General features: G+C 44.4%; 1 protein-coding gene across 7 annotated transcripts in view; it reads right to left on the bottom strand.

Moving 5' to 3' along the window:
• Window positions 1-611: 611 nt before the first annotated feature.
• vav2 (vav 2 guanine nucleotide exchange factor) overlaps window positions 612-15263 on the bottom strand; it is a 207563-nt gene continuing 192911 nt past the window's right edge. Inside the window, exons 13-29 of one of the 7 annotated variants that reach the window (XM_076284664.1) lie at window positions 14697-14782; window positions 14245-14377; window positions 13634-13648; window positions 12978-13087; window positions 11943-12044; window positions 9870-9958; window positions 9516-9529; window positions 9053-9074; window positions 8376-8503; window positions 8218-8289; window positions 7908-7969; window positions 7375-7491; window positions 5717-5804; window positions 5414-5537; window positions 4914-5003; window positions 4297-4451; window positions 612-3926 (exon numbers count right to left, since the gene is read on the bottom strand). In XM_076284664.1, the coding sequence (XP_076140779.1) occupies window positions 3879-3926; window positions 4297-4451; window positions 4914-5003; window positions 5414-5537; window positions 5717-5804; window positions 7375-7491; window positions 7908-7969; window positions 8218-8289; window positions 8376-8503; window positions 9053-9074; window positions 9516-9529; window positions 9870-9958; window positions 11943-12044; window positions 12978-13087; window positions 13634-13648; window positions 14245-14377; window positions 14697-14782 (1455 nt within the window). In that variant the 3' untranslated portion in view covers window positions 612-3878. Of the gene's footprint in view, window positions 3927-4296; window positions 4452-4913; window positions 5004-5413; window positions 5538-5716; window positions 5805-7374; window positions 7492-7907; window positions 7970-8217; window positions 8290-8375; window positions 8504-9028; window positions 9075-9515; window positions 9530-9869; window positions 9959-11942; window positions 12045-12977; window positions 13088-13633; window positions 13649-14244; window positions 14378-14696; window positions 14804-15263 lie in introns of all 7 variants that reach the window. The other 6 variants (XM_076284657.1, XM_076284660.1, XM_076284659.1 and 3 more) reach the window with 6 other exon arrangements.

The raw sequence follows: 15263 nt of genomic DNA, 5'->3' as shown, positions 1-15263 counted from the left end.
ATTAGATCACTGCCATAGTCACAGTGAGTGGGCATTAAAATCCATTTAGCTTCCCAAGACATTGAGCTGTGTTGGAGAAGCAGGTGAATAGAGCAACCAAGTCCCTTATGACAATGACTAACTGTCTGACTGACGACTAGGCCTACTCCGAAATGTGGTGTCTAGTTTTAGGGAAATAGTGATTTGGCTCCCCATAGTGGTAGAAATGTACAGTACAACTGTGCCTGGGACAGCTTGTTTATTTGAACGGGCAGACACTTAGGATGAAGATCTATGAGGTTAATATATTCCTCTCTGAAGTTACTGCTCAATTTAAATGAGAGGGACTGTGGCTCCATAACTCTTCAGCTTTATGTGATTCTTTGCTGCCACAGACTTCCTCTGCCAGCAGTTTGGAAGTTGGTGACTGTGGTATGTGTTTCTCAGAAGAGTGTTTTGCAAGACACATATCTGTTTGAAAGACAAATGTGTGTTTTTCAATTAGAACATACTGTAGTTCTGCTTGCTGGTCTGCTTTTTAGTGAAGAGTGAATAAAAAAATGATCTACAGTAAATACACAGTGTAAGTTTGTTTTAGGTCAGGACATCAATGATTATACTAGGCCAAAATATAGACAAAAGAGAAATATTTATTTCATGATAGAGCTCGGTTTGGAAGTAAATTACCATTCAAAAAGTACACAATTAATTTATTTTCTTAAGGATTTTCTGACATGAGTTGTAATATCTATTTACCACATGCAATGGGTTTTCTCCACTACACAAAAGCTACTAACCCCCTACGCCAGTAACTCCACCGCAATCAGTTATGATCACTGAGGTGAAGGAGCAGATCTGTATGAAGCGCACACACACACACACTCCTCTCCTTCTCTCTTACACACACAAACACACCGTACTCAACCCACTCACACTCAGTAAAACAACCCTTGGTTTCTCAGCCATTGCACAGATCATAATAATTATTTATAATATTTATCAGTAGATTACATGAAGGGGTTGGAGTCTGCACCTGGCTCAAGAGATGACAGAGATGACGTATAGCGGCTCTGCTGCACAGCACAGCTCTCTTCTGCTTCTCTCTCCACAGCCTGCCCCCTCCCACTCTCACCTGGATGCACACACTCACACAGTGACTCAGTTTTGCTATTACTAGAAAACTAAATCTGTCTGGCTTCATTGGATTTGGACCATTTGCATCCTGTGGACATGACATCTTCAGTCAAGGTATGGAAAGGGTGACCAATCAGCACCTTGGACAGCAAGAGAAGTGCACATTTAGCCTGGAGAGGAGGCTTGTCTCACTGAACGGAACACTTGGCAAATGTAAAGATGTTTTAAACTCAAGACCTGTCTTGGGTTTGTTGCACCGTGTAAGTATCAGATGGAAAGTTGGTCTTGTAAGACAAGTTCACAATAAATAATGTTCCTCTTAAAAAATCTAATGTGCTCTCATTAGCACTCTGGTTATAAGCTCACTCTTGACTGTAAGGTTCTGACTGGCCATCTCAAGACCTGTTGCACCAGGTGTCCATCCACCTGGACCATAGCAGTAGCTCAAGTATATATAGAGAGAGGGACATTTGTGCAGAAAGCTAAGACATATGACACTTTGACATCATGGATACCATGGCAAGAGTTGTGGTGTAAGAGCCTCATATGTCCAATCGAAAGCCAGAAGAAGAAACTGGTATCCAAACTGGCTGTTTGGATTCAATCAAACGGAGTTGAAGGGTTGTGAAGGTAGTAACCTGTGGCTGACACCATTATATACAGCGGTCCATAGACTTGTGTTTGAGTGTGTATGAGTGTGTGTGTGTGTGTGTGTGTGTGTTTAATCTCGGTTTAGTGACACTCAGGATCAGCTGAAGTGTCCTGTTAATTCCTGTGCTTTTTGTTTTCTTCTTTCCTCCAGTTTCATTCCAGAGTCCGGTAGACGAGGTGAATGTCACAGGAACGTCATGAGAACACATGGGCACACACACACATACTGTACAAGTAAACAACCAGTGTTGCAGGTGTCATACGGAGCATGTTGTGAGGACGGGTACAGCGTGCGATCCCCTCTGCCTTTCTCAGTGACTGAAGGGGCACTGGAAGGAATTGTGGGATATGTAGTTTGAAAGTCTCGTCCGTCCCACAGTCTCTGACCTCCAGAAACAAGAGTGAGGAAATAAAGCCAATCAGTCGTAGCACCGTGTTCTCACACTCATAAGGCAAAAGACCACATGACTGTCACCATTACATAACAAGAACATGATGAAGTTCATTCCAGAATGAACCAGTACAGAGTATTCTTCATAAATGCTTTCATTTGGCATTATTTTTAAAACAAAAGTTAACCAGCTGTCTGAAGATGTTCTCTTTGTTTTCTCCAAGAGAGGTGAAGAGTGTGTCTGTGCAAACAATTAAAAAACAGAATTCAACAAATATCCAGACAAAAAAAAAATACAATAAAATAAATTCCCAGAAAAAAATACTCCCCAGTCACCGTAATATCAGTGCACACATTGGCATGTTTGTGTTTGTGTTCATTTGTTTCTCTTCATGATGACTCTAATTTTCCCTTTTTATTTATTCAACTAAAACGTCCCCTGACGTAAGGTGCCGACACCCCCTGACCACTGTATGTGTGTGTGCATGTGTGTGTGTGCTATTTCTTTCTATCATCTATCTGTGTCCTGTGACTTGTCCTGGGTAAGAGAGGAAACCCTATGCAAACATCTGCACCCTCAGAAACAGCTGTGAGGCCAGATGCTTAGAACCATGATCGTTCATGTGCATGCTAGTCATGATGAGATGGTGAAAGTGAGGGCAACGAGTTCCAAGTCTTTCCATATCTCCTTCCAGATTTCAGGTCTTGGAAGAGACATGGTTTGGTGGAGTTGAGCCCTTTTCTGCTATTTTTTCTGTGTTTTGTTTCCCTTCTCTCTCTCTCTCTCTCTCTCTCTCTCTACCGTTCCGTGCTCTCCTTCTCTATATTAAACTGTCAGAAGTGTTGAACTCTCTTAAAAGGCACCATGTTCATGGAGACAGGGCATATGTGCACATGTCTGAATGTATATCAATATAAGTTTGTGTGTGTGTGTGTACTGTATGTGTGTGTATGTGAAAGAGAGAGTGCAGTTTCCGTGCAAGACGACACACTCTGTCCCACCCCCCCCCCCGCAAAAAGGCATCACCATGACAACTAAGGCAAATTCTTTGTCGTAAAGAAAAGCAAAGTGCATCTTTTCTTTGAACTCCTCCCCACCCCTCCCTCTCTTGATTCTTCTCTCTCTGTCACCGTCTCTGGCGTGCTTTTTGAAAGGCTTACAACTCACCCCACCTTGCACAATTGTTTTTTTTTTATATAATTACTTTTTTTTTCTCTTTAAATAAATTATCTATACATATATATTTCCCCACCCAACTCCCAATAGGCTAACAGCAAAACCCAGTGGATGATACTACTGTACAGAGGCAAAGCTTTCCCTCTGGTCTCTGTGCATGGCAGTGGGACTCTGGTCCGAAGGAGGAAGTGGTCTCAGAGCCCTAAGCACATAGTCTGGACTTCACCCTCCTCGATGTCTCATGGTCATCACAGAGATCCAATGGACGTTTGAAATGCTTCATAGGACGACACAGATAAAGAGATGAAGAGAAAAACAGTAGAAGAGTAGAAGAGGGAGAAGAAAAAAACGAAACGTTGTTTTGTACAGGACAAAAAGAGGACAGGTGTACAAACATCCACTGTTGGGTTTTTTTTTCTGAAAGAAGATGTTTCCAGCACAAAAAAGGAGGAATATTCCACACGTTTCCAAAGTCTCCTCTCAGAGGGCAGTGGGTTCGAGAGTCCGGCATTCTGATTGGAGGTGATGGCCTGAGGCCCTCCAGTCTCACTGGACACCTTCTTCGTCAACATACGTGGAGGGGAACCAGCCAATCTGAGGAGAACACACAAACACACACTCAAACAATAAGAGAAGGAATCCAGCTAACACTGACCTAATGTGAATCCCATGACACACACAGAAAAGTGACCTTTCTTTCTCAATATATCTTTTCTCTTTCCTCCATCTCTCTCTCACACACACACCAATACTCTCTCTTTCACCCTGTCTCTCTCTCTCACACACACACAAACACACACACACACACACACACACACACACACACACACACACACACACACACACACACACACACACACTCTCTCTCTCTCTCTTTCACGCACACACACACACACACACATACACACACACACACACACACAAACAAACACATACTCTCTCTCTCTCTTTCTCTGTCTCTCACCTTGCCATTGGCTTCTCCTTTCCACCAGCCCTGGTCTCCCCCGATCTTGCTGAAGATCTTCACCACGTCCCCCTCCCTCAGCGACAGCTCCCTCATGTCCCGCGCCGCAAAGTTGTACCGTGCTACTGCCGTGCTCACCACACGCGGCGTAAACACTGCACACAAACACACCTCGTGAATACACCGCTTTACACATACAAACACAGAAATGAGGGTGAATGAGGGTGAATGTACAGGTCTAGAAAAAGAGAGAGAGACCACTGCACATTTTTCTGAAGTCATCCTACGGTTGCTGAGTGACACTTGAATGAGTTGACCGTCAACTCATTCAAGTGTCACTCAGCAACCGTAGGATGACATGTGCAGTGGTCTCTTCATTTTTTTCTAGAGCTGTTTGTGATGTGTGATGTGAATCGACCATCCAACCAACCAACCAACTAACCAAACAATCAATCAATCAAACAACCAATCAAATTCAAAATGGTTGGAAAAAGTAGACCCTCCCTTGTGCCCTGATGGATCTGAGGATGATGTTTGGAGAGGGGGGTGTCAGATACCAGACAAAAGAGTGAAGATGAGGAGTGAGGAGACAGAGAGCAAGAGTGCAGTGAGAGTACCTGACCAGAAGGGGGCAGAGCTCTGAGAGGAAGTAAAGTTGAGGCCCTGAGGACTGAGGAAGGAGAAGTTGTAGGAAGCAGAGGAGGCTGCTGAAGGAGAGAGAGGGAGTGAGAGAGAGAGAGAGAGAGAGAGAGAGAGAGAGAGAGAGAGAGAAAAGGGGGACAATTGAAGCAGAGGTATAGGAGAGAAACAGAACAGGATAGAACAAAAGAGAGATAGACAGACAGAGAAAAAGAAAAGGTATACAGTTTGAGGAAACAGTGGTTACAGAGTGTATGTGTCTCTACTGCAGTATCTGGCCAGTGGGTAGTCTGCTAGAGGACCGGACTCTGTGCAGTGTTGGTCAGCAGAGGGCAAGCTGCATTTTGAAAACATTTAATGTTCAGCAGCTGGCCACTGTGTGTGTGTGTGTGTGTGTGTGTGTGTGTGTGTGTGTGTGTGTGTGTGTGTGTGTGTGTGTGTGTGTGTGTGTGTGTGTGTGTGTGTGTGTTGTTGCTACCTGGAGAGCGTGTGCAGGAGCGTGGTAAGGAGCGTTCTCGTGACTTGTAGGGATAACGGAGTGTGGTGTCCAGCAGCTTGAAGCTCTCCTTCAGCGAGTGAGACTGATAGTATTCTACTAACTCCTGTTACGCGTGCACGCGTGCGCGCACACACACACACACACACACACACACACACACACACACACACACACACACACACACACAAACAAGACACACACAACCATTAAAAAACTGTTAACATTTACATTAATATAAATATATCTATAGTGTTCAATTATATGATTTAAAAAATTCCATACCAAGAGGCTCTCAAACTTTTTGGCTTCAGTGATGTGAATCCAGTTGTCTTTCTCGATCACCTTAATGTGCTTCACTTCATCATTGAACCTATTGGAGGAATAAACACATTATATTTACGGGTACATGTATTTATTCAGCAGACGCTTTTATCCAAAGAGACTTACTACTCTATAAAACATACAAGGGCCACTGTCCCTAGAGCAACTTGGGGTTAAGTGCCTTCCTCAAAGGCATAACAGTGGAAGCCAGGAATTGAACCTTTTCAACTTTTCAGGCTACTGCATGCTAGCACAGATCCTTAACCACCATGCTACCATCGCCCCATTACAAATAAGATTCCCAGTTACAACACCTATTAAGTTTCAAAATAAGCTGGCAACCACCATGTCTCCCACACATATAAAACAAAGGGCCAATGAACTGATGTTGTTTACATAGATGAAGGACATGGTAGGATGCGTTCACTGATGAGCCATCTGCTCAAAGCAAATGTTGACAAGTAAACAAATGCACAACAAACAAATACACAGGCAAACAACTAAAGACGGAGACTAACAAGCATGCATGCTGTCTGAATCATGAGGAAGGATGAATAGGAGCAGCAGCCTTGGGAAAGGGCGAAGAGAGACAGAGTAGAGAGAGAGAATAAAGAGAGAGAGAAAGAAAGAGTGAAGTAGCAGAGGGAGAAACAGAGAATGATTGAGATAGACAGAAATAGATGTTAGATAGATATATGGTGCTCATACAAGGTTAAAATACTAATGAACAAGTCTTCAAACGGCCTCTCCTCTCTCGCATGTACACTTCATACTCTGCATGATATAAGCTTATTCCATCTCACTGTGATCCTTCCTCATCCTCTTGAAAACCTCTAAGGGGTCTATTGAGCCAACTCTGCATCACCTTAAAATGCAGTCATGGCCCATGCCATCAAATTAATACGTTTATGATGTCGACTATTGCTGTGGTGATCGACCATTGATAGTTTTTTTAATCACTGTTTACATTGCAACTATGGCACTACCTATACCTTGCTATTACTTTGTGCTGTTTTGTATATTCTTAAACTATTGCACTTTTGGTGTATCTTTGAGGCATATCTATTGTGACCTGTCAGGTGATCCCCTAGTGGGTATATGTATGTGCTGATGTGTCCTATTTTTCAAGTCTGAAGAAGGGCAGTAGCCTGAAACGTTACTTGGCGATTAAACAGTCAACGTGGAGCTCAGTGTGCGGATTTAATTTTGTTCTTTTATGTTCTAAAATTTTGGAATTCGGCACCTGCCAGTTTTTGGATGTGCGCGCCTCCTCACTTAGACCATGCCATCAAATGCCCTCTCCTTCTCCTCAGTGAAATATCAATAATGTCCCCCAGTAAAAACAAAATGGCCATGAGTCTATTTGCTAAGCACTTGGAGAAAATGTTATAGTCCATACACATTAATAACACAGGACTCCATTAAAAATAGGTCTCCCTTTTTAGGTTGTAGGCAATAATGTAGGCAATAATGACCACTTGCAGCTAGTAGGCGATTGACCCTCAGCAAGCATTCTCCCTACACTTCAAAATAAGAGTAAGAGAGACAGAAAGAGGGAGGGAGAGATAGGGAGAGATGGGGAGAGAGAGAGAGAGGAGAGAAAGAGAGATATAACTGACTTGATGCTAATAGCGAATCTCTCGGCCTCTGCGGTCCTCTCCCGGATCAGGTAGGTGCCGCTGCTGTGAGATTTGAGGAGGTTGTCGGCCTGCTGCCGCTCCATGTTCCCAGCAAACCTGCACAGTAACACAAATACACGACAAGTCAATCCAAGCTGATCAATCAGGGTCCATGGTTATGGCCCATTGATCAGGAGACCGGTCTATGGTTCACGGGTCAGAGGACAATCACATGCACAGCTACACTCTGATCCAATACCAATTAAAGCATTCAACCACCATTGACTGACCTGAAAGACTTTATTTACCCTATGCCACAGCTTCAGAAAGAGCTCACAAACTTCTCATTAACATTCAGTGTAATTACATGGTATTAATGAACATGTTCAGAACACATGGTTCATACAGCACCTTAACTACTGTTGTTAAAGATAACATCTTAGATTTATTTAAGATTGGCTATAGGGGTGGCTTTAGAGGACTGACTCATACTGTAAGCTATGTGCATGAAGATAATCATATATACACTTTACCAGGGGTAGACAGTGTAGTCAACATCTCTTGAAGACTGGCGACTGGTGAAACCTTGGAAAGGCTGGAGAGACAGAGAGAAACAATATGAGCTCTGTGTCCACATGGGCAGGTATGTGGACTTGGCTGGACAGAGAGGCAGACGTTAGGTAATGTGTTATACATGAGATCACTATTTAAATAAATGAACAAGTGCATTAGTGAGAAATGATTTCCCTCCTTCCTGTTGCTATGTGAAAGGGTCAGGTGCAGCTAACTCGGCATTCAAACCACAATGACTTGCAGGAAACTCTCAGGCAGGAAATGCGATACCTTGGGATCGAGGCAAGGCTTTACACTGGAGCTGGGAAAGTAGCCCGTCTTCTGGCCTTGAATGAGTCGCCCCTTTGGAACACACATGAACTTTTAGCTTTCATTATGCACAGTAAGCGTATGCTTATCAGCTGATATGAGTGTGTGAGGTGTATTACCTCCCACCAGGCGGTGTCCGGGTCTCCCTTCAGCAGCTCAATGACATCACCGGTCTGGAAGCTGAGAGGGGGTTTCCCCGGGGGAGAGGGCGTGCCGTGGTAATTCCTGAGGGCCACCATTTTTGGACCTAACCACACACACATTCACATACACAAACAATTAACAATGTACCACTATTGTTACCTAAGAAGGTTGATTTAAAGTTGTAGCTGTGTGGTAAAGAATTTCTTTCACTAGATGGCAGTAGAGAACCATAAAGGAATGTCTTGGTCTTTTGCATGCATTTATGTGTATGTGTGCATATGTGGGTAAATGTGCACTTTTAAAATGGATGTGTTGGAAACAACACAAACTGGGTTGTCCCTATCTGGACACGGAGATGTGTTTAAAAAAACGCGCAAGTTGTGTTATTTTCAACACATATTGTGTAACAAATAACAAAAGCAACGTGTTGGAAACAACACAAACTGTGTTGTCCATATCTGGACACAGAGATGTTAAAAAAAATGCAAGTTGTGTTGTTTTCAACACATTTGTTTTAACAGTGTGCACATGCAGAAATGCACATGTGAATGTCAGTCTATGTATTTTCACAACTGTATTGCATGTATTTTAGAATGGGTGTAATGTGAACACACAGGCAGTCTCTTACCTGGCAAACAACACAGTTTCTTACCTGAGGAGAGTAGCCCTGGGTCCTGTTCCAGACCAGAAGCCATCAAATAAACAAAAATACACAAACACACTCACATCAGCATGCACCATATTTCACTCACTATATCAAAAACAGATTTATGTGAGCAAAACACAATAATTATTCATCTCTGTAATGAGTTGGATGAGGACACAGACTCAATCATACAGTCAAGCCTCTCTCAACACTGACTCACTCATTAGCCATGCGTGGGCAGAGAGAGGGAGAGAGAGAGAGAGGGATAGAGAGAGAGGGGGGGAGTGAGAAAGAGAGAGAGAAATAGAGAGAAAAGAGCTGAGATTATGGAGAAAATTGAACTTCTAAAAAGCGGGCCAATGAATCATTCCCCTTCACGCGTTTGGCTTCCAATCGACTTTTAATCTGATTAATCTCACACACTCCGAGGTTCGAGGTTAATGAGTCATTTTGGGCAAATTATACTCACCGAATCGTGTGGATCTGCAACAATTAGTGGTGAGCAAGGAGGAGAAAGAGACACAAAGACAGAGAGGAAAGAGAGAAAAACAGCACGGTCAGTTAAGTATCATAGCTCTTTTAACACTCTACCATCTCAATCAAACTGAGGCCTGGGGCATGACATTGAATCATGGCTGGCGCATTAAAAAATGCTGTTCCCATGAAAATATTCCCATAACATCTAAAGCACCATTGTACGTTTTTATAAGGTCATATCAATATACTGTCTCCATACGCATAGTCCAGGCCTACGCTCAATTTAACCAGGGGCCTAGGGGTGGGGTGGGGTGGGGAGAGTTTTCTGAGGCTGGATGGGACTTACTGATTTTACAGATGGTGATGACCTCCAGGCACTCCTTGTGTGCGCCAGTCCCACAGCGCGAGCAGAAGTAGCCCTGGTAGAAGATGCCTCTGGTGGGGAGAGAGAGCAGAGGGAGAAGGGGCTCGTCAGCGCCTGGAGCTCAAACTGCCTGGCCAACGTCACGTTACGATTCAGCAGAGTGGGGGGTGGGAGGGTTCATGTGTGTGTGCGTGTGTGTGTGAGAGAGAGAGAGAGAGATACAGAGCATGTGTCTGTCTCTGTGTGTTTGTGTACATCTGTGTGTTTTGTGTGTGTACATACAGTACATGTGTGCACGTGGGTGACTTTGAATGCATGAGAAAGTGTGCATGTGTGTCTCTGTGCATGTGAGGGTCTCCACACTGTGTGTGTTTGTGTGTGTGTGTGTGTGTGTGTGTGTGTGTGTGTGTGTGTTTGACCGCGCAGCTCTCATGCGCCCATGTGCATCCCAGCTGTGCTCCCAGCCAGGCTGTCCCCATCATGTTGCCAGTGCCACTGCCCTCGGGTCAGCATATTGATCTGTGCAGTGGGCCTTTCGCTACGCCATTGACTGCTGCAATTTACTACACGCTTTCAGCTCAACCGCTGGCACTCGTTGCCTATCTGCGCTCCGCTGACCTGACTCGAGTCTCAATGAGAGGTTAAGCTGCACAAAGGTTATGTGGCCGCTCTAGAAGGCCTCAGTGAGGATAAATGGGTATGAATTGTGCGGCTTTATTATAAAAAGGTAAATACAGAGCAATAATATAATGACACCGAATGACACAATAGGATAGACGAATGATAATCGGATCAGAAGGAGATCGCATACAATCCTCCTGATTGGACTACACACAGACTTATCTGACCGATGAGGTCAAACTAAGCAAATCAGTAAAGCATATATGGACACTATAGTTCATGTCTCTTTGTAGAGAGATTTTGGAGATTCATAATAATAATATACAATATAGATAAATACAAAAAAATATAGAAAAATACACATCCTCCACCCTAGAAATGGACTCAGGATTGAAATGGACCTGGGATTCATATCATAAGGTTTGGCTATATGAGACCAAACTGTGGTCACTCACTCTCAGCTATCCTCTCTCTCACTGTCCTGTGTCTGACTTATTTATTAGTGCTTTCCATCAACACGACTCACACACATTGTCATGGATTGCCATTGTCACACACATTGTCATGGATTGCCATTGTCACACACATTGTCATGGATTGGCCATGACATTGTGCTCTTGACTCTCTGACCCTTGCCACTGCGAGTGCAGTGCGGGTGCCACTCTCTCCAAACCCATCCGCATCTTTTGGATTAGCACAGGCGAGTAGTGTACAGTTAGCGTCACATGGGCTGGTTAGCAGTGACTGCATGAGTTAGCCGTGCCCCAGTGACGAGCTCTGATTACATTAAGTAAGCAGGGATTTCATTAGCTGACACAGGAGTGCTGTGCTGTGCTGTGGTGCAGCGGTGGTTTGGTGATGGTGGTCCCATCGGTCTTGTCCATTGATGTAGGTCAGAGCTGAAGCGTTTATGTGGGTCGCATCAGCTTATGCTGCACTATATGGAGGTCAGCACAAAAACGTACACACACACACTCAGCAGCCGGGGACACATGCTGCTCCTTCCAGAACAGTGTGTGTGTGTGTTGGTGTGTATGTGTATGTGGTGTGTGTGTGTGTGTGTGTGTGTGTGTGTGTGTGTGTGTGTGTGTGTGTGTGTGTGTGTGTGTGTGTGTGTGTGTGTGTGTGTGTGTGTGCGCGCGTGCGTGTGTGTGTGTGTTGGGGGAAGAGGGCATAAGGTATTTCAATAAGATGACACTCATGAGATTTAGGCCTAATTGCTTCTGTATATTTAACTCCCAGTGTGTATGTGTGTACATGTACATGCAAGTGTGTGATCATGCATTCCTCTCCTTGTTGGTGAGAAAAGTAGAACAGAGAGAGAGACCGAGAGAGAGAGAGAGAGAGAGAGAGAGGGAGAGAGAGGGAGAGAGAGAGAGAAATAACCAGGAATAACAGAACCTCTCTCCACAAAGCATACAGTATGTGTCTCACCTCAGCAGCATCTTGCAGGCTCTGCAGTTTGTGTTCTTCTCAAACGTGTGCATCTCAAAGTTATGCTGGTTGGCCGTGGCTCGCTCCGGTTTGATGTTGGACCTGTGTGTGTGTGTGCAGCAGTGGCACACGTCAACAACCCTCCACCACCAGTCAAACACTTCAATAAAAGCTTGTTCCTCCTCGTGCCTTGATTTAAACTTCTATAAATGCTAAGCAGCTTAGCGTGGTGAGCGGTGCAGCTTTAGACAGCGTCACACTCCAGTAGCTCTCTGATGACCACTGCTCCAAAACCCATCATCTTTATCTGAGCACATCTGGAGCTGGAGCTCACTACACACCTGCCGCTTCATGTTTCATTGAGTTTGTGTTGTCCTGTGAGGGTAAGGGTGTGTGTGTGTAACCTGCGTTGTGTTGACCGTGCGGTTTAGCCTTGCTTTAGCCCTCGCCCGGACTCAAACCCGCAAACTGCAACACCTAGGATTGCGAGTCGAGTGTGCTGGCAATTGAGCTAAAGCCCCAGGGTGCTAGCTCTCTCACTAGCATGTCTCTTAAGGCGTCAAGAGGAAGGTTTACCTAACATCCCTAGGGATGCACCGATATATTTGCCAACATCGGAATCAGCCCCAAATATTGGCCTTGTTGACAGATATCAGCTATTTAGCAAATGTTTAATATGACATTTACTGAAAGCAGTGGCAGATTTGAATCTGTTATTTTGCATCAACTTTGCACAAGGTAAATGTTGTGCTATGAAGGCCTGAAAGATTTGAAAATGGTTCAGTTATTTTTTTTATGAATATTATTGTTTCCACTCTATTAAAGGGTATAATTAACAACAAAAAAACAGTAAACAAAAAAAAAAATCAGTAGGCCTATTGTCATTGGTTATCGGCCAACGTGTTATTTTATACGTCAGTATCGGTATCGGCCCTGAATTTCACAATCGGTGCATCCCTACATGTCACTCTTTCCCCCTCTGTCTATGCCCATCTCTCTCTCTCTCTCTCTCTCTCTGGTCAGGCTGACACTCACATGGCCATCTCAAACTGCTCCATCCACTTCCTCTTGGTGTCCTCCGTTTTGCTGAAGAACTGGAAGCCCTGCTTCCCCTGCAGGTGAATGAGGTAGAAGCCGTACGACCACTGCAGGACCGGAGCAAAAGAGACAAACAGAGGGAGAGAGAGAGAGAGAGAAAGAGAGAGAGATAGAGAGAGAGAGAGAGAGAGAGGAAGAGAGGTGGGGATAGAAAAGAGGGAACAAGACAAAGGGGAGGAGAAGGACACAGATAAAGAGTGCAAAGGAGAGGAAGAGATACAATAGAGGACAGAAGTGGTATTGAGAGACAGATGAGGAAAGAAAGTGATGAGGAGGAAACGTGGGGATAAATAAGGACAGAAGAGGGAAACAGGGGTGTGTGTGAGAGAGAGTAAGGTAAGAAGAGCCACACAGTGCAGGATGTGTCCGCCCAAATGTATGATTAAATAACAACAACACAAAAGAAATCGGTTCCTGCATAAATATTTATGTGAAGCCAAACTTTCAGACTTGCAGCCTCTCCAGACTGGAGCACGACATCTCTGCTACCCTCACCCCAGCGCCCTTCTGCCTTTACTCAGCAGAGTTACACAATCAAGAAAAAAAAATCAACTTCAAATCTGAGCAAACCAAAAGCATCTGATTCAGCTTACCATTTTCCCACTCGACTGGAAGGCATGCAAAAAAGAGAGACAGAGACAGAGAGAGAGAGAGAGAGAGAGAGAGAGAGAGAGAGAGAGAGACCACAGACAGATCATCAGACATGCAGCCTCCACATCCATGCAGATTCTGTTTTTTTTCCAAAAGCATGTTAGTTTTTAACCAGGGGGAGAAATTAAAACCACAACGCAATGCATCTGTATTTGCTAGCATGATTCTCTTATGCTGGAACATGGGCATGAGCATAGGAGAGTCTGATGCATTGGGTTAGGAGTGGCCCAGCTATGTGTTACACACGACCCACCCATGCCTTTATCCGCCACGACGGCACCAAGTGGAGAGAGATCCCCAATGTGGTATTGCTTATGGCTACACACGGGAGGAGAGCATAGCGTGTCAAGTGATTTGATTTGATTTTGCCTCCACCTCATCCCAAGATCAGGACAAAAATGCATTCAGCTGGCGTTCACTAGAGATTCCAAAGAGACAGCGAATCACTGCGGGGGGGGGGGGGGGGGGGGTTGCAGGTTAAGTGGGAACATTTGATCTAGCAGATCTTTTTGAAAGCAAGGGAAGGATTTGAGAGAGTTCATCTCAGGCTTACCTTCTTCATGTCTCTGTTGTTCATGGGGTCGTCGGACATCTTGTAGTACTGCAGCTCGATGATCTCCTTCAGCTCGTAGTTGTAGCCTTTGCGCTTGCACACGATCACCACTTTGTCGAACAGGAAGATGTACCTAGAAGGGAAAGGTTCATGCCAGTTCTCACAACAAAATAATATAACAAATATAACAGCAGTAGGTCCTAGGTACATTGTCCAGTAGCAAAAAACAGCAGTAGGTCCATTGGTCCAGAAGCAGAATTTCATTCAAGAGGATTTCAAAGCAACTCCATCCCAAGAATAACATACAGTACAGTACAAGGTTACCATAATCCAACTCTGACAACAACACTGTGGATGATTTAGATTTAGTGCAACGCACAGACGCCACATTCCAACCGGAATGTAAAACTGTCTTGTGAAATAGAGCGCCGGGAGAGATGAACGTCTCTTACCTGTCCTGTTTGGTGCGGTTGACGGCCGTGGACACCTTTAGCTCTCCGTCAATCTTGGGCCGGCCATACTCCTCCAGCTTCACGTGCTGATAAGGGAAAAAACACACCTGTGTATATTCACGTGTGTGTCACACAAATATTTCAGATGAAGAACGTGGAGAAGTTCACAGTAAATAATAAGTGTGCTATAGCTTTGTGCTTTCTAACTTCCCTCATCACAGATCAACAGTATTAGACAAAGATATGAACAGTCTATTGATTTACATGCAACATAACAAAAAAAGCAAATTGCTCAACAATCATGACTAACTTCAGAACAGTCCAAACTAACTTCTCTCCCAACCTCGCTGCTGGAGGAGAGGGGAGGAAAGGTGAGGAGAGCAGAGGAGCGGAGAGAGGTATTATTTCTGGCATGGCTTCCTATGGGATACACATAATGTTTTCCTTTTTGCCAAGTAATGTAATCTCATCCGGAAGATTACTTAGTCATCCCAGGTAACATCAGAATTCATTTGGCAACGCCAGGGGAGACGCTCGCACTCCCCCATCCCAGAAGTGCTCTATCAA

The sequence above is a fragment of the Alosa pseudoharengus genome, unplaced genomic scaffold, assembly GCF_046254945.1.
Source record: "Alosa pseudoharengus isolate Yale_2024_CS ecotype anadromous, Long Island Sound unplaced genomic scaffold, YU_APseudo_1.1 YU_APseudo_1.1_scf_14, whole genome shotgun sequence".
NCBI classification, from domain to species: Eukaryota; Metazoa; Chordata; class Actinopteri; order Clupeiformes; family Clupeidae; genus Alosa; species Alosa pseudoharengus.
Note: the sequence above shows the minus strand (reverse complement) of the source record. Positions and strands in the feature narration are given on the sequence as shown.